Raw genomic sequence first — 19,990 nt, 5'->3', positions numbered from 1 at the left:
AAGTCACTCATACAAAAGTTATATTTCTATTTATAACAATAACAAAAGATGATAGCAAAAATAAGCAAAATGAATAGAAGAAAAATGAATAAAATAAATACAAATCCTCTTGACTAAAATGTACATTCCAAAATGCCTGACAGAAATGTTCTAAATGAAGTATAAGAATGTAACAGAGAATAAACAAATACCACAGGACGCATTACTTAAACATAAAAAAAAACACCTCAACATAATAAAAACCACTGGAGTAGATTCAGACAAAAAGCACAAATGGTTGGAAATAAAATGCCATTTTAAAACAATCGGCCGATTAAAATTATATAAAAAAATATAATGTGGCCTATAATCATCCAATACTGATTGCTGGTCGATATTTCTGCGCGTCCCTAATAGCCATGTCTTGGGTGGTGATGTCCTTGCTGTACTGTCTGTTAATGTCTCGGCTCTAACTGTGATGAGCATTGCTAGTGACATGCAGGATTTGCTGATGTCAGTTGGCTCCGGTGTTTCGCTGGTGGCCCGGGCTCTGCAGGGGTCTGAAGGCATCCTCCGCATCCGAATGTGTTCAGTTCGAACCCCACCTATCACCCACCCCCCAAATGATACCCTGCCTCAAAGCCTTCACACGGAAAATGTCAGATAATAGTTCTTCGTAAAACAATTAGAGATACCCTCCAAGTGCGTCACTTATAAGACCACAAATCTGATTCAGATTCAGTCAAAAAAGACGAAGAATGAACTGTGTTTCGGAAACGCCCACAAGGTTCTGATGCACAAAATGCACAACAGATGGATCTCTTGACAACCAGAAAGAACCCACAGGCTTAATCTGAAGAAACCGGAGAAGAGAGAACATTGCAAACAGTCCAATATGCACAAGTGTTTCCAGACCTGTGTAATTGCTACAGGAGTAACATCATGACGCCATCTGATGAAAACACAGCCTGCTCCAGCGGCAAACACTGTTCATCACCGTGTAAAAAAAGAGAGAAAGAGAGAGAGAAAAGAACGAGAGAGATACATAGGCGAGGAGGAGGGAAAAAAATGACATCTCCATATTAAAGCCTGTGTTGCCAGTGTCAGTTATAATTTGGGTCTGCCTGCGGGGACCAGAATTAAACCAGTCAGCTCTGGTCTGATCTCATTCGTCCTCCATTTTGAATCTGCTAAGAAGAATCCCGAGCTGGGGGGAATATTGCTGGCAAATTGGTTTTAAATTAAAGGAGGTGGCAAGGCATTCTGCTTCCTCAGCTCTTTCCCAGGTGCACTTAATCTAATTTCATTAAGGAGATGAGGACTGATGATCACTTGTGTTGAAACATTAAGTCGGTCCATTTTTCCCCTATAAAAAACTATTAGGGCTGTCAACGACCTGGTGGGTGGGCTGTTTGTTATTGAATATGAGGAGTCTGGGAGAGAACCTGAGACACACAGGGATGGGGGGGGGGGGGGGGGGGCTGGGCCAGAGGCACAGACATTTTCTTTTCCGTATTTTTTGTTCTGATGGGGGGAGAGAGTGAGAGGGAGGCAGAGGGAAATAGAGATGGACGACAATATGCCAACACTGTCACACAATATGACGGAGAGGAAGGGGTGATAAAACAAAAAAAGACAAAACGCGGGAGGAGAAGGGGTGAGTAGGCCAATGGGGGAGGGGGGTGAGCAGGGAGGAAGAAAGCGTGGGCTGCTGGTGACACAGTGTTCTCTATGTCCATGTAGGTGCATGTTACCTTCAGGAGACGCACTCCCCAGGCACATCATCTAGAAGGATACTACCTGACGAGCCATTACTGATAAGCTCTCAGGAACGCTCTGTCTCTGTGATATGCCATTCATTCCCCCGCGCACCCCGATAAGAGACGGTGGAATTAATGTGTCAATCAAGCCAGCGCTGTTCTGTCCTGTCAAGCGAGTACCGAAACCATTAAAGAGCTGCAGCAGGGATGTGGTAATAGTCCCCTGGGAGACAGGCGCCGAGAGACATGGACAGACACAGTTACAGCTGAATGACTGCCCGGCCAGCAGAACCAAATGGGGTTAGACGACATGTGTGTCCACACTGGGTGAACAGGCAGGACACTGCCGAGCCTCGACAAGGCCGGTCGGAAACACACTGTCAGCTGAGACTGGTAAAGTGAAGAGCGTGGGGGTAGCTTACTGGAGGCTAATGCTACTGTAATGCTACAGATCTGCACTCCATACATGGAGAGGCGAGAAGACGGGGTTATTGGCTGAAGCAAAAGACAGGAAATCGGATGAGCGGCAGACAGGCTAGCTCGGGCATAACAGAGATAGGATAACAACATCAGGGCAGATCTAGAAAACACCACCTTGACCTCAAGTAGCTTGAATGCATACAGTACACTGGGTCAAAAGCTGTTCCTGACAAACAATGGACGGAGAGGGCAGGGGTGAAAAAGCAGGGGTTAAATATTATGATTCAACCTCTACAGGTGCTTATAGTTCTCTGAAAATACATGTGAGTGCTCAATGTTAAGGCCATGAACGCACAAGGATATCGTACAAATACTGTAAACTGTAAACTACTCAGGGAAAAGAGCCCAATGGCGCCCAGAGACAGGGTTAACTGAGGTCTTGCTACTGAAACTGCCTGTAAATATCATTCTCCATTTTCCAATCTGATTCCAGTGAACAAAACACAAATGGAGGCAAAATACAGGTTCCTTCATGAGAACATGACAAAAATAATTGAATATTCTTTTAGATGGAAAAGCTGTCCTGTGTTGTTAGATAAGAAATAGCTTTGACAAGTTCATCTTGAAATAGTCCTCAATAACATTTAATTGTGTTGATTTGTATCTTGAGAATCTGTTTAGTGGCTGGAACATTGCCTTCAAATAAGACAAAGCGTAAACTAAAGTAGACGCAGTTTAACCCAACAGTTCGATTTTTATAGGCCAGTACTGCCACCGTGGCATGTCAGATGTCTAGTTTTGAAGTCAGAAAATTTTCCGTATAAAACTCTCATGATATTGTTTTTTGAATCACTTGAAAAGATCTGATCTGTTGTGTCAAAATAGCAATACGCAGAACAAAGGATGAGCATTAGATTGCCTTAGATGCTATGCCAGTACAGCATGGTTCAGACACTGCCCTCTTCGTAATGGAAAACATTCTCATCGGTCCTCCAAATCCCTGCATCAGAAAGCATTTTAGCACCTGTGGCATTAATCGCATTCAAATAACAGAACCGATATTAGCATTTTTTCATGCCTCATCTCTAAATGATCTGAAAGTGTTGCAAATTGATTGTGAAGCTGACCAAAGGCACTTATGCATGATTTAACATGATGTGCACTGACTCAATGACTTGAGTGATGTGTGCCATAAATGCTGACAAACGCATTGCTGTAATAAGTTTTACACAGACGGGGCAAAGAAACCAATATGTACTTATCTCTTAAAGTACTCCATAAAAGAGAAACTGCCTTAATGGGCTGAGCATTGCTTCAGTCTGTGGGGTTTTTCAGGGTCATGGGACACATTTAACGACTTCTAATTTAAACAGTTGCCACTGACAAACATCATGTCCAGATAACATCAGGCAAGGTTCCATAGAGATAATACTAGCCACAAGAAAAAAATGATGAGTAGGCCCGGGACTTGATGTAGATCTTGGGCAGGCACGGCCAGGCAGGTGAATCTACGCTGACATCCCAGGACAACGCAGGACCCAGCAGAGGTCACCTAGTCACTTATCGAACGTTTGAACGTTACCGTTTTCACCACGTGCCCGTATCTAGCCAGTCTGCCCTGCGATACCATTCATCAGCCCGGCTTCCAGAAGCTTTCATTCAAATAACGGGAACTGATTGCACCCAACAGGCACACCTGCAGGCAGTACTCTAACTGATGTAATCTCTTAAATCCTGACTGGATGTTCAAATGGCAGCTGATCTGAAGTGAATGAAAAGCAGCCATTGTTTTGCTGGGAAACAGAGGACTTGGAGTCACCTGTTAACATGCTAGACACTAAACAGCGCAGAGTTATTCAAAGTGTGGCCAATTACAAATGACAGTGTTTGTCTTTTCCCCATGAAAACCAATTTTACACTGGTGATTTTACTCCACTGATGGCTTGTCAAGATGGATATTTTCCCCCTCTCTCTGACTCCTATCATGCAATTTTCAATGGATGTTTTAGCCACAGTCTCCCTGGAGGTAATAGTCCTCTTCATTTCCTGGATCTAGAAGTAGTGAGTTGACAAGGAGTGAGGGCCATTACACAAAGACTTTATTTTTTAGCTCAGTGTAATGGACATGAAGGACACGGTGCCTTTTCAGAGAACACTACTTCAGGAATCCACATTGACCCCCAGCTGTACAGCTCTGTCCTGTTTCTGTGGTACATTTTCCTGATGCACTGCCTGGTTGGACTCAACCACCACCAGCCTGCTGTACTCATGTGAACCAATCCACCCCAGCCCCAACGCTTTCAGCAAATACCAAAATACTGATTCTGATGGATGAGCCTTACTGGAGAGAGAGAAAGAAAACACACACTTTGAATCGCCTGTTCAGCAATTGCTTCCAGATGTTGTGAACACGTCAGTAGTTGAAACAACCTGTAGACCAAAGACATATGGCATTCCTATTTTACATGCAGCAATGAACGGCCCGTTTGGCAAGTGCAGGATCTAGGGGTATGGTCACAGGATGAGGGCAGAGAGGGAGAAGGGTTGACCTGAGGATACTGGGGAGGGGGGGGGGGGTGTAGATTAGGTTCTTTCTTTCTCTCCCCCTAGCCTCCCTACTCCTCCCCCCTAGTGATACCAGGGAGCTGTATGGAAATTGACAAGCCCTGAAAACCCCCTTCCTGTCACGTCAAACCAACAAGCGAGAGAGAGGATCCCCTTCCCTTCACTCACTCACTTTTTGGTTTATTGAAGAGATAAAAGCCTATTGACTTGCCAAAGCTACAGTTAATGCAAATTGTGCTGCTGCTATCAATGTATTATTTATAGGACGAGCAGAGCCACAGACATTTCCAAAGAACTGGGAGCTAAGCTTACAGGAGATTAGGCATGCTATCTTTTCATTTACCAGGGAGTAATTGCTAAACTGCAGGGAATTAAGATGTGTGTCTCCCATTGGTGGTTCATGGTGAAATGGCTGCTGTTGCTGGTGGTGGTTGGGAAGGTAGTGTGAGGTGGTGGTGGTGGTTGTGGAGGTACTGTGGGGTGGTGGTTGTTGCTGGGGGTGGTGGTGATTGTGGGGGTAGTGTGGGGTGGTGGTGGTTGGAGGTGGTTGGTGGTGGTGGTGGTTGTGGAGGTACTGTGGGGTGGTGGTTGTTGCTGGTGGTGGTTGTGGGGGGTGGTGGTGGTTGGAGGTGGTTGGTGGTGGTGGTGGTTGTGGAGGTACTGTGGGGTGGTGGTTATTGCTGGTGGTGGTTGTGGGGGTAGTGGTGGTAGCCATAAATCAATGAGCCAGCCACCCAAGTAAACAAGTGTAGAGTTGTGAAATTGGCTGTCAAACAGCTATCAAACGATTAATAACTAAATGAAACTTGGCAAATCAGCCATTTAAAAACATCAAGCATTTAATCAATACTGCAGTGGAATCGCAACAATATGTTCTCCTTTCATGAATTTGAATAACATGTTGAAAACTACACAATAGTCGTGGTGAATTCCTGTTATAATATTTCTGCTAAAAGCAGGTGCCTATTGCATCACACTTTTGTAAATGTTTTTCACAGTCTGAGGATATCATTTACAGGTTTAAGGAGCTGCAAATTTAAAGAGCTTACATTGTCTTACACCTATAAAAGCAATGTTATCATTTGCATTGTGAAAATTAACTCCATAAATATATTCCCTCCCGAGTATGTATTTCTTGTCAGCTTCTTCTCTTTTGCTCCTATATTAACGGTAATACAAGTCGTAGCATTGTCTGTCATTACACCTCATCCCATCCCACTTTAACATTAGTCCGTCTCCTCAGTCAGGAACTCAGCGTTTGTTATTCACAACTCCTCAAAGTAGGCTGCACTTGATGTGGCGGAGAAAAATAAACAGGAAAAAAGTATTACCTTGTCATCAACGTCACTCTCACTGTCACACTGCAAGGAAAGAGAGAGGGGAAACATGAGGAATTATTCAGTGTAACACCCACCCCCTGTCGCCGCCGCCACCACCAACCTCATAATCAGTGCAGATGTTATTTTTATGTGCGACTTCTCATAGCGACAGCTTTCAACACAAACAAGGGTAGATAAAGGGAGGGAAATGATTTTGTCTGAGAGTTTTCCACGTTCAAAAGCAGTACACAGTGTAATGGCACTAGTCTTGAAAATACAATGGTTTACAAAATAGTTTACAAAAGGTGGAAAAGAAACAGAAGTAGAGTGGGCATGAGTTGTTCAGTGTCAACTCTGTTTTCAATAGAAACGGTCATTCTGTTGATACAGGCATGAATGTATCATGGTTTTCCACACATCATTAAATATAAATATCAGATAAATGACATTCTCCATTAGGATGTTAATACAATTAATATATTTCATGTCTGGCAAACATTTCGGGTGCAAATATTACCACTCATAACTCATATAGCTACTCTCCTGCCTGGCTATAATTCTTTTATACAAGTTTCTTCCAAACAAATCCAAGGCACACAAGAGGATCTCTCATTTCGTCTGTACTTCCATTTCTCCTGTTGCTTAGGTGTTAACAAGGAATAAATGCTACTCCAGGTTGTTCCTCAAACTATGGGTGTGAAACTGTGGAAACAGGGGTGGAGCGGTTGGTGGGGTCTCCTGGACCTCCCAGCAGGGCGCCAGTGAGAAAGGAGAAAAGCTATTCAGGCAAAGGAGACATAGTGAAGTGAAGAGGAGAAGGCCATTTGAAAAACACTGCCTGCCTGGGTCCAATCTGTCAATGAAGTTCCTGTGGCAACATATTTAAGTGCCTCTCTTTATTTTGTTTAACTCCCTTTCAGAGATCCAGAACAAAGGGACACGCTGGGTCAAAGGATGCACAACGCTCTTTTGTGTTGTCGACTTGTGGGTCCAGATGTATAATTAGGTAACAAGTCGCTATCTCTACTACATTCCAGACTTTGAACACGGCGCTTCAGCCTGACTGTCGGTGGGGGTTACACATGAGACTACGCTATTTGTTCCATTGTGACAAAGGCAAAATTACTAGACCAGATCAGATAAGTATTGACAGGCAAAATTACTAGACAAGATCAGATAAGTATTGGAAATATATTTTAATGGTATTTGACCCCTGGTCTGCTACAGCTCTAAGACCAGATTCCTTTCAATGCTACACTTTTAAATCATCCTATGGTTTAGTGAAAAACAGAATGCTTCTTCTGACTGAGGAAGATGTATAAATCAAGATATTCCAAGAGGTAAATCAACAGATTCTTTAATAACATGGCATAAGTGACTGAGCGAGTGTGTTTGTCATATCTCTATATATAATATCTTAAGGTCACGCTAAACCCATAATCTCTCATATTGAGCTAGTCTTACAGGAGAAAGACAGTCAAGACATTTTCAACTCAGGTCAATGAAAAAGAGAGAACATACTGACGAGATTGACAGAACCAGAAGGATAGGGAAAGGAGAGGGAGAGAGAGAACAATCACACGGCCATGACTGGCTGAATGGCTGTGTTGGACAATATGAGAATGTTCCTTTGTGTACAATCGATTTTGTGTGTATGTGTGTGTGTGTGAGTGTGTGTGTGTGTGTGTGTGTGTGTGTGTACATTTCTATGTATGTACATGTGGATGTGTGTGAGTTGAGGATTAGAGAGAGAGAAAAAAGCTTGTTTGCAGTCTGTTCCTTAATTCTACAGGGAATGTTTGCAAACGCTAATTTCAGGGCTTTACTTGTCAAAAGACATTCATTATAGGTACAGGGTATTAAAGCACTGCAAGTGGCTTAGGCCCCCTGTCAATCAACTTCCTATTTAGCACTGGGAGTTCTTGGATAATTGATTGTCACACATTTCTACCCAGATGAGCTGGTTACTGTTCAGCACAACATATAATCAAGCACCATTCGTCTTCTCACCACTCTGTCACTTGTAGAACGAAATCATCCCGTTCAAAAAACACCAGACTTTCTCCTTGCTTGATTTGCCTGTTGACAATGTGCCTGGAAGTAAATGGATCCTGGCTTGAGATCATATAACCAGGGAACTGGGAGAATTGGGTTTTTAGTATTCAACCCCATGGGCTGCCTGTGGCTGCCGGGCATCTCATACAGTTAATGCTAGTTTCCTCTGTTATTTGGGCCTGGCTGAAACCCTGCATGGGTCCTGGAGAGGGACGCCTGTATTCCCCAAGCACCGACCTGCTGGCTGGTCTCTGTAAGGGTGAGACCAGAGCAATAACCCACCGAGGGCTGTTTCCAGTGCATTGACGAAGAGGATGTGAAGGAAAAATAACATAGAAAGAGCACAGCAGGGATCTCAACCCCCCTCACCGAACCCTTTCAGAAACATCTGCTACAGCAGAGCGTAAATAGTGGACTAGGTAGCTCTCAGCGGGGGTAGGAGTGAAAAGTGCGAAAAAAAACCCACAGCACTAAAAACATACATACATATATGAAGAGAGGGCCTCTGTCAGGGCAATGTTCAGCTAGCATAAGTCCTTGGGGGTGGGACAATTTCCTTTTTCTCCCAGTTCAACTGAGAAGACATCCCCCCTCTGCTGCACCAGTCAACAACTCAAGTCAAGCAAGGAAAGGGTACCAGTTAGCCAAACAGAAAACATGGAAAAGCCGCAAACACACCTCCCCAACCAATAGCATGTGTGCAGGCCAGGTCAGTCACAGGGGACGTTTAAAAAAAACTCCCAGACCAGTTGCTTCCAAATTTCCCCGATAGAAACAGGGCCCAGACGGGTCCACCATTTCATGGATATTGAAAAACAACCCGCGCCCAAAATATAAAGTAGCGAGAGAACATGCAGACAGTTGGGCTACCGGGGTCAGAGGCAGGGGGAGCGACAAGAAACAACCCTACCTGGCAACCGCTGTCGCGAGAGGTAACTAGGGACTAGGTTCAGTGGATGGTCCGGTCTCCCTGCCCCCACCTCTCCTCCTTCAGACGGATGGTTTTGACATTTACACAGCATTCAACACTTTAGGAGCAGAAGATTTATTCACACAGAGATGAACACCAGCCCATGCTGGACCTGAGCCGTCCTCCGTGCTTGGCTAGCCCCATGACGACCCAATATCTAAGACCTGGAATGAGGTAGCGGGTTGAGGAGGGAGACAGGAGACAGAAGGGGAACCAACCGGATAATTCTTCAAGACATTTTTCTGGCAGATTTTGTAATAGACGTGTGTGGGGGAAGACAATAAGCGTTGCACATCCCCAAGCACATTAAAAACGACTGCCCAAATTAATCACACAGTTCCACCTGTCACATTCTGAGGAGATTTGTGATGAATTTGCCTCGTAGAGAGAGAGAAACTTGCCCAGCGACATAAATACTGGCAAAGCGTCAGTGTCTGTCTGGGCTGTCTGCTTGAATACTGATTGGGGCCATCCTGGCTGTGAGATAACCACGACGATGCAAAACAAGAATGGAAGCTTGTGGCTCATGAATTTCACTGTCAGATTGCTCTCCAAAAAGAAAAATGTGACATTACACTAAAAGGATCAATATTTGCGCCTTAGCCAAATAAAATATTCTTAAAAACACAACAAAGACGATAAGACCTTATTTTATAACACCAAAAAAGGTTAAGATAGTTGGATATCTTCATGTTTTTGCCTACATCTAAGGTCCTTTCTCCCCAGAATGGAGAGTAACAACCATTTTGGTTTATTATCGGAAAAGCACAAGCTCCATACTGAGACCTCAGAGGCACTGTGTAGACCTAATGGCCCATCCAGATACATGGGGACCAAATGGTAGCTTTACCCATGAAACAGCCAACACGTCATCCACCTCAATTTCCCTCCTGTGGCTCTGGAGATGAGGTGTGTGATATAGCCTAGGTCCTGAATGGCAACCTACGCCCTTTACAACGCCCTACTCAAGAGTCCAAAGTAGCGCACTGGAAAGGGAACAGGGTGCCATTTGGGACGTGGCTTTCTGCTGGGGTAACCTGCCACTGGCACCGCTCCCAGAGCCACAGGACTGGCATCCACCAGGCAGGCATGTTGTTAGCAGCAGCCCCGGACGTTTCGAGTGGAGCGTGGCACTGGGTTAAGCACTTTTCCCCCTACAAGACTTGCACATCAATAATTCATGTTTCCTGCCTGTGTTCCCAGTCCGCTCTCCTCCGCGACACCATCCATGGGAGAATCATAACGTGGAGTCATCAGAGAGGCAGATAGGTGGGGGAGGTTGAGACGATGCTGACATTATTCTTATTGTGTGACAAACAATGGACAAATTCAACAACATAATAAAAAAAAAACTCTCTCCTGGGCGTGGTACAGAGGAACGTGCAATGCCTCGGGTTTGCCCTAAACAAAAGTTGGAACAAGAACAAAAAATAAACCCCAAGATTTTCAGTTGAAAGGAATGGAGGCCAGTGGTTAGGTTGTTTCCCCACTGTCAATAACACAGTACTGGCACCACAGGGTCTCAAACACTGCAGTTCACTGTTTACATGACTTGACTAACAGTGTCACCACATTTCAGCACCATTCTCAACCTCTGAAGAGAAAAAGAAACAAATAAAGCAATTCCTCTTGACCCATGGTGAGTCCTGCACCTAGCACTCTGATTTGATCAAGGGCTTGGATCTATACAGTCATTTGACCCTTGACCTTGCTGGAGGCTCCATGGGAAGTCAGGTGATTGCCAGGGGTCAGAGAGAGAGCTGGGGATTAGGGACATATTGATCCAGCAGAAGATGGAGGCACAGACTGAAATGCTCCGCGGGCGGGAATGATATCGACCAGGAGAAGAAGAGGCATGTAAAACCATATTTGAGCTGGGGACCTCTGAGATGGCTGCGCAAACAGAGAACTGAGAGGAGAGAGAGAAACCGAAAGAGTGACGATAGAGGGAAGAAAGAGTGAGTGTCGACAGCAGAGCTAGAGAGAGAGAGGTGGAGAGAGACAGGGGCTTCGAACAGCTCTTTACATTGGACAGACACACTGGTTCATTCTCCTGGAGGAGCGGACACACTTCAGGGAGCTGGAGCACGGGGCCATGTAAATCAACCCAAGTGAGGAAAGATATAGGCCTGACCCCCAACCCTGACAAGCCAAGCCAAGCACGGCTTTACAAAACCCAGACCCCATGTAAACAGCCTCCGTCAGGGACTGCTAGTCCAGCGCTTCACTTCACTTCCAGAGTGTGTGGTGGGAAGACAGGCGGAAGCGCGGGAGACCGAGAGGGAGGAAAGCGGGGAGGCAAATCCAGAGAGTCCCACTCTAAATTAAAGAACTGCCTTGTGCCTTCCAACTAGAACTCCCTCAGCCATTGCTTTGGGGGGGGGGAGGCAGGATCGTTGGCGGGCTCTCACAACATTCTGGCTCCGGCAGCCAGAGGAGTAGATTCTAATGGGACGGATGGGATGGAGATGGGGGAGCATTTATTCATAAGGAAAAAAAAAAACAAGCAGCCAAAAAGCCAGCAGAAACAGGACTGGGAATACACAACCATATTATGGATACACAACAGCCGTGGGAGAGAGAGAGCAGAAGGCAGGTAGGGAGGAAGAGGAGAGATGAAGAGACGGGCCAGAGAGATGGATCGAGAAAAACACTGATTTACAGCATTCCATTTTAGCAGCTCATCTTTCATATGTCTCGCCTTGGCTTTGTGTTTTCTCCCCTGCCCCCCCACTCCCCCCTTCCTCCTTCACAGCCTCACAGCTTTCAGAGAACACCATAACCACCACCAGCAGCCACCCTGTCAGACACACCCCGCCCGTCCTCCCACCCACCCACACACGCAACCCTGACCTCCCTCTGTTTTGACATGACTCCTGGCCCCCACAGCAGAGCAGTAGCAGCAGACAGCAGGCACTGGCCATTGGAAATGTAAGTAGAGAAATTAGCAGAGGAAGGAAGGAAATGGGATGTTGACTTGAACTGGCCCCGAGGGCAGCTGAGAGTCTCCCTGCTCTGCTTGGTGCGGTGCAGCTCCACTGGCTGCCTGACAGTTTGATGGAGTGAGTGGAGGCTTCCCTGAGGCCTGTGTCGACGTCTCTCACACTGATGTAGCTCAGTGAGGAACAGATTGAGCCTCTGGGCATTGCTCTGTACAGTTATTCCCTCACACACTCTCTCTCAAGACCCCTCCCTGACAGAAAGGGAGACGTATGTATGTATGTATGTATGTATGTGTGTCAGTGTCTGTAGGCATATGTGCTTATTGGCGTGTGTAGGTGTGTATCTGTTTATCTGCGTATTTATGTATACGCATGTGTGTGTGTGTGTGTGTGTGTGTGTGTGCGTACAGTAGCAGTCAAAGGATTGAACACATACTCATTAAAGGGTTATTTTTTTGTTGTACTATTTTCCACATTGTAGAATAATAGTGAAAACATCAAAACCATGAAATAACACATGAATTCATGTAGTAAACAAACTAAATACACTGATATTGTAATTAATAGTGTAATGCTGCAAAGTAGCCACATTTGGACTTGATGACAGCTTTGCACAGTCTTCGCATTCTCTCAACCAGCTTCATGAGGTAGTCTCATCTGGAATGCTTTTCAATTAACAGGTGTGCCTTGTTAAAAGTTAATTTCAGGAATTTCATTTCTTTCTTAATGTGTTAGGGTGGGTATACCAGCCTAACTGTTTCAATTGCTGTCTCTTTGTGAGACACAGAGTGGTTGAATGGATGCTCTCCACAAATATGGTTTCCATCATGAAGCATGGAAGAGATGATGTGATGGTGTGGGGCTGCTTTGCTGGTGACACTGTGTGTGATTTATTCTGAAAGCACACTCAACCAGCATGGCTACTATAGCTCTGCAGCGATACGCCATCCCATCTAATTTGTGCTTAGTGGGACTAATTTGTTTGTAAACAGGACATTGACCCCAAACACCTCTAGGCTGTATAAGGGCAATATGTCCAAGAAGGAGAGTGATTGAATGCTGTATCACACAGGTGTCAAACCGGTTCCACAAAGGGCCGAGTGTCTGCAGGTTTTTGGTTTTTCCTATAAATTGGTTCCTAGTTCATACCTACACAACCAGGTGAGGGTAGAAACTAACCAATCAGTGACCTAATTAACCAATCAAGTACAAGGAGAGAGCAAAAACCTGCAGACACTCTGCCCTCCGTGGAACCGGTTTGACACCTCTGCTGTATCAGATGATCTGGGCTCACAATCACCTAACCAATTGTGATGGTTTGGGATGAGTTGTACAGCAGGGTGAAGAAAAAGCAACTCCTTCAAGACTGTTGGAAAAGCATTCCAGGTGACTACCTTATGAAGCTTGTTGAGAGAATGCCAAGTGTGCAAAGCAAAATATATTAGCAAATGAAAATATATTAAAGTATTTAACACTTTTTTGGTTATTACATGATTCCACGTGTGTTATCTCAACAAAAAGAAATACCCTTGAATGAGTAGGTTTGTCCAAACATTTAACTGTACTGTATGTGTGTGTGCTTGTGAGTATATATGTGCCCATTTTATACCCAATCATGTTACTGACCTGCTGCCAATTGACCTAATTAGTTGTGTGATACTACACCAGGTTCAGTCCTTTAGCGATACACAACATTTCCAGTCTTTTGTTGTCCCTGTCCCAGGTTTTTTGAAACACGCTGCTAGCATGCTAGCAAGTGGCCATTTGTTTTCAAGAAACAATAACATTTCTCAGTTTCAACATTTGATATGATGTTTTTGTACTATTTTCTATTGAATATAGGGTTTAAATGATTTGCACATCATTGCATTCTTTACATTTTACACAGTGTCCCCACTTTTATGGAAACAGGGTTGTATTTTCATGTATTTTAATATATTCACATACATGAAAATACAACCCTGTTTACAAAAAAGTGGAGACACTGTGTAAAATGTAAAGAAAAACCGAATGCAATGATGTGCAAATCATGTATGTATATGTATGTATATAAAAAAAATCAAAAATGTTTTGTTTGTTTTATTATAACACACCCAAATAAATGGCCTTAGTTCACTTTCAGGTCCAGAAGACTTTTACACAGCACTGTATGTATCTCTTTAACTCTCAGTCACAGTGATAGAAAGAAGGCTAGACAAACATACGCACAGATACAGCTTTTCTTTTCCTTCCCTGCATATTTCCCTCCCTTGGTCAGTATTGTAATGGGCACTACAGATGCTGTTTACTGTGTTGGGGGAGAGACACGAGGAGGGGGAGACTGGGGGAGACGGGGAGTCAGGGCGGTGAGGGCACAGACTTAATGAAAAGAGTCTTGCGGCGCTGGTCATGAGAAGCATGTGCCGCCGGGGGGCTCTACTGCTAATTTCGGGGGGCAGCCAAGCGTTTCACGCTAGACTTGTCATTCGGCCAGAGGGGCATTCATACTGTGTGACAGCAATTGCGAGAGGGGGCCATTGGACTCCCTCCTCCGCCTTCATCCCTTCCTTCCCCCTCTGCAATGATCAAAAGCTGTCACAGACAGGCTAAAGAATTACAAATGAGTGTCCTGTGGCACTCTCTCTCCTCCTCCTCTCCTGTCTCCTCACCTCCCGCTCTCCCATCCTCTCCTCTAGCTCTTGTCTCCTCTCCTCCATCGCTACACTCCTCCGTCAATCCGTTCATTCCACTCACCTCACCTCCCTCTCTCCTTTCCTTTCCTTTCCTCTCCTCTCTCTCCTCTCCTTCCTTTCTCTCCACCCTACCTTTTCACCTCCCTCTCCTCTTCTGTCCACCTTTCCTCCCTCTTCTTCTTTGCTCCTCTCCTCGCTCTATCCACTCCTCCCTCTATCCACTCCTCCCTCTATTATCTCCTCCTTCTTTCCACTCTTTTCGGTCTCTTCCTTTTCTCCCCACATGGCCATGACAGCCTAGGTCATCAGTGTGTCTGTAATACATGTGCAGGGGTTTTGTACTGATGCTCAACAACCAGGAACACAGCGTTAACCTACAGCCAAACAAGAGGGTTAATCCCAGTTCCTACTAATAGAAGGGCTCCATGTGATCTCCTGCCCTGGGATAACATGAGAGCAGCCGCTCCCACACTAAGTCTGCAGTGCAAATTGCACCCAATTCAATGTTTAATACATTATGCTGGACCATACGGCTCTCGTCAAATGTACTGCACTATATAGGGAAAAGGGTACCATTTGGACTGACCACAAAGGCCCATTGCGTCCCCTGCTCCATGTTGCTGTTTGTCTGTCCTAGAGGTGAAACTGCTGGCTAACTGATTTAATCAGTAACATCGACTTCCAGAGGATTTGACTTGCCCTTGGGTTATCTCTGAACTTGAAGATAAAAGGAGAACAAAGTCATTGGAAATCATTAGGGGTGAAGGAAGACAGAGCACAACTCTGGTCTTGGCTGTGGGGTCCATGCAGGCAAACTAACTGTCCTGATCACAGACAAGCCTGTTAAGAAAATGAAATGGCAGACACTTGAAGAGAATGAACAGAAATACTGACAGCTAAAAACAGAATAAACAGAATGACTGACAGCTAAAAACAGAATGAACACAACTACTGACAGCTAAAAACAGAATGAACACAACTACTGACAGCGATGGACAGAATAAACAGAACCACTGACAGCTAAATCCAGAATGAAAACAACTACTGACAGCTAAATCTAGAATGAAAAGAACTACTGACAGCTAAAAACAGAATGAACACAACTACTGACAGCTAAAGACAGAATGAACACAACTACTGACAGCGATGGACAGAATAGACAGAACCACTGACAGGTAAAGACAGAATGAACACAACTACTGACAGCGATGGACAGAATGAACACCACTACTGACAGCGATGGACAGAATGAACAGAACTACAGACAGCGATGGACAGAATGAACAGAACTACAGACAGCGATGGACAGAAGGAACAGAACTACTGACAGCTGAAGACAGAATGAGTAGAATTACTGAGATTGATGGATAGAATGAACAGAACTACTGACAGCGAGGGACACAATGAACAGAACGACTGACAGAAAAAAAAGCTCTACAGACTGGCAGGAAGGGAATGAACAGTCCTACTGTCAGATATGAAGAGAACGAACAGCTCTTCTAATAGAAAGAGAGAGAGATACCAAAGAGAAAAACGTTAACAGCTGTTCTACCCTCTTTTATAAGCGGTGTCTGCCTCGGGAGGGGGGTCGGGGGGAGGAGAGTGTAGCGTAGGGATGAAAGGATGAGAGAGAGAGGTAGTCAGTAATGAAGGGGTGGAGGGGAGGGGTGGAGTCAGGGAAGGAGTGAATTAACCTGAGAGCAAGAAGGAAACTTCTGTTAATTTATCCAGAACATGCTATCATGAGAGACGGAGAGAAGACGGGAGAGAGAACAGAGAGGGGGATGAGAGGAGCTGAGAACAGAGAGAGCACTGAGAGAGCGCGGGGGGGTATTAACAGTGCACATCCTCAGGCTGTGAATAATTTAGAGGAGCACTGGGAAGACGAAACAAAGACGAACACAAAACACTGGCAGCGTTTGACCCAGTGCTGCAGCTACATCAACACAGCCCAGAACTCTCTCGCTCTCGCAGCCCCTCCCTCCCTCCCTCTCACACCCCCCCCCGTCTCCCCCCTGCTCTCTCATCTCTCCCCCTCAGAGCCACCCAGTCAAGAAACAGCTGTGCTCTCCTCTTGTTTCGCCTCACATTCTATGAGAGCCAACAGAATGGCTGACATCTCAGTTCCATGTACTCCGTGTATTCCATCCACTCTCTCATTCCCCAGCCAGCCAGCCTGCCAGCCAGCCAGCCAGCCAGCGCACCAGATCTGCCTGTCCTCAAGAGAGGGGAGAGGGAAACAACGCTGTCTGCCACTGCTAATAACGAACACGTGAAGCCAGGCTCAGCCCACCCCTCACTGCAGACTGCAGCCCGTCAGGAGCTCCTCTGCTCTGTCAGAAGTATGGACAGCTCGGAGACAATGCAGACCAGCCAGAGGATATGGCAGGGTGGGGTACAGTAGCAGTGTCTGCTCCCCTGTCTGTGAACAGTGGACGAGAGGCTAAATGGAGCTCATTGAAGCACACCATAAATCACCTCACCTGCTGGCATATGTTTCCATGTATCTCTGTGTGTGCGGACCTCAGCGGGCTTGGCATGGTTGGGGGGTGAAGGGCAGGAGGGACGCCGCTAATCAAGACAGCAGGACAAGGTCATTAATTACCGTAATTAAAGAATCATGGGTACATTAGTGGCTTGGGTGTGAGGGCGCAGGAGGTGGAAGCTCCCAAGTCTTGCTGGTCCGGCGGCCATTTACAGCATGTAGCACGGAAATAACGGAAGCAAACCTGCCCGAACAAAGACCTATCCTCTCTCTCCCCCTTCTCTCTCCCCTTTGTGTCTCTCTAACCTTCTGGCTCCCCCTCTCTCCCCCAGGTTCATTTGAGCGCAGGCTGATATTAATGGGATGTCCCTTGTTTGTAAACGTGCCAAGTTGTGTGCAGCCCCGCGGGCTGTCTATTACAGCAGACCTCTGGGGCGCCTGCTCCATATGGCTCTGCATATGGCACTCAGCAGCATGAATTAATGTTGTTATAATACTGATTTTTATGAGCTGTGTTCCCACTCCTCCTCTCCTTTTCAATTCATTCCCCAATCTATGTTGTGTGTGTGTGTGTGTGTGTGTGTGTGTGTTCGTATTACTATTCTTATGAGGAAGTGAGGAACACACAAGTATGTTGACCAATGTTAAATTAGGGTAACATTGGGATTAAGGTTAGGCCTGCAGAGTTAAGTTTAGGACTTAAGTTTAGGAAGTAAAAAAATAAAAATAGGATTTCAATAGGAAGACATTTTGGTCCCAAAAACACTACACGTAAAGCAATAAGCGTATGAGTGTGTTTGTACATGCTAAGCATTCCACCTGCCTCCCCCCACTTTTTAACATCTTGTCTTCTTCTTCTGCTTTAATGTACTACAAAGGGTACACAATTGTCAACGTGTCAGATTCTCCTACACCAGGAAAGAAATGCTCCTGAAACAGAAAAACTTCAAAAAAAAGTTTAAGACACCTGAACCAGGAGGGAAATGTGGAAATCAACGTCTAACAGTGTGGTTGGAGGACCTTTTCTACCCCCAGCGGTGGCCAGATCCCACCAGCATTAGGCCTCATCTGAAGGATCATTCGTACGTTAAGCGCATGTACGGTACAAAGCCGTCCTCACACAGACAGACACAAGGGAAGCTACAACACGGTGGTTCCTCAACGTGAGTCTTCGGTGTCTTGATCTGACGAGGAGAAAAACAAGGGAGCAACGGAAAGCAGGGCGGAACGGCAGAGCGGTGCTCAAAGGGCTCCCACGCCAACCCACTCGTCACAGGGAGGAAGAACCAGAGAACACCACAATTAGAGGAGAGATCACTGGCAGCCCTGGGAACAACACCAGCCCCTCCCCCTAACCCAGAGAAACTCTGTGGTTTGAGGAAGAGCACACTGAAAGGGGCTTTGAAAGGTTTCGGTTGGCTAATCACTCTCAGGATGAAAGGGTTCCGCTGTGCAGCGTGGCGGGTGTGAAGATGGGGAGGACGCTTCCTCCTTTGGATTCCTCAGATTCCTTCACTAGGATTCTGATTGTTTTAGTTTTGGCTTTATTGAAGGTGCAGTCAGACTCGGGCGCTTTGTGAGGATATTTCCAGCAGCAAAATGTCATCAGCTTGTGACGTACCTACAGGAATACAGATACACTAACTCAACTCTATGACCAATTAGTGTATATTTCCTTGACAGGGGTTTCATTTAAGTATGCTACGGTCAAGTTTAACACAGGGCCAGTCACCCTCCACTCACCCAAACTCAGAGACCTGACAGCGATTCAGCTGAATCACATGGCTGAATTTAGCCTCATCTGTGTCATAGCTCTGGAAATCTGATGTCTAAACCCCTGATGCAATCAATGTCATTGGGTCTTTCTCAATTCACGGTGGTCCACTTGGTGTTACAGTACATCTACTTAATCCCAGGACACAGAGTATTACACACTCTTATGGTACAAGCACATCGTGGAACAAGCCACTCTTTGTATTTTAAAGGTGAACAAGTTCCAGAGGGCAACAACATCCCACACCTCTCTTGAACTGTGCTCACAGAGCCCTGAGAGGTTTTACTTCACATGAAATAATCCTTGCCAGTTCCTTTTGGGTATCCTCTCTGTCCTCAAGCTGATTTCACACGGGCCCCTCAGACTAACCCTTGTGACCAAACTTTGCTCTGTTCTGTTGAAGAGGCTGCCAGCCACAGCCTGGGACTGACTGAGCAACAGGCCTGGTTACCATGTGAACCCAGCTTGTTGCTGGGGAGACCGTCACAAAGTGCTTCCTGGGTAATTTTCGAGGTCACTGGTTTGGTTTTGTGCTTGGCTGTGTGGCACAGATGGGCCCACCCTCATTCAGGGCCCAGCGGGAGCTCTTTCATTAGGCCCTGTGAATACCCTCATTCATCCACACAACCTCCATTGGTCACACTGCGTCTATGCACAGGGCCCAGGACAAACTTCTCCCTCTCTCTCTCCCTCTCTCTCTCTCTCCCTCTCCTTCCACCTTCGTCACAGTGTTTTTAATTCTGTCTCATCAAAGGTAACGTCAGAGCCTCAAGGCCAAAAACGTGACACTCAAAAACACGCCGGTCAACACTGATCTGTGATGGATTGCAGAAGTAATAGACTAATAGTTCCATTGTTTGTTATATCTTCAAACCTTTTTAAAAATGCCTTATATCACCCAGCTTTACGGTGGTACACCATGTTGTTCATCACAAAATCTCCTGTTTTTATATAAGGCCTACATTATTCAACCAGGTAAGCCGACATGACTGCAACCACTGATTTTTACATCAGTAACACCACATAAACTGTGCCGTCCTCCTGTTTGC

General features: G+C 45.6%; 1 protein-coding gene across 12 annotated transcripts in view; it reads right to left on the bottom strand.

Annotated features, from left to right (window-relative positions):
- Positions 1 to 19,990, bottom strand: part of fbrsl1 (fibrosin-like 1) — a 328,078-nt gene that overhangs the window by 102,587 nt on the left and 205,501 nt on the right. For 11 of the 12 annotated variants that reach the window (XM_034296385.1, XM_034296390.1, XM_034296383.1 and 8 more), the window contains one exon: positions 6,056 to 6,085. The exons of the other annotated variant lie outside the window; for it this stretch is intronic. In XM_034296385.1, coding sequence (XP_034152276.1) covers positions 6,056 to 6,085 — 30 coding nt within the window. The remainder of the gene's footprint in view (positions 1 to 6,055; positions 6,086 to 19,990) is intronic. 12 annotated transcript variants of the gene reach the window in all.

Source organism: Esox lucius, chromosome 13 (genome assembly GCF_011004845.1).
Source record: "Esox lucius isolate fEsoLuc1 chromosome 13, fEsoLuc1.pri, whole genome shotgun sequence".
NCBI lineage: Eukaryota > Metazoa > Chordata > Actinopteri > Esociformes > Esocidae > Esox > Esox lucius.
The sequence above is the reverse complement of the archived record's forward strand: the minus strand, read 5'-3'. Positions and strand labels throughout refer to the sequence as shown.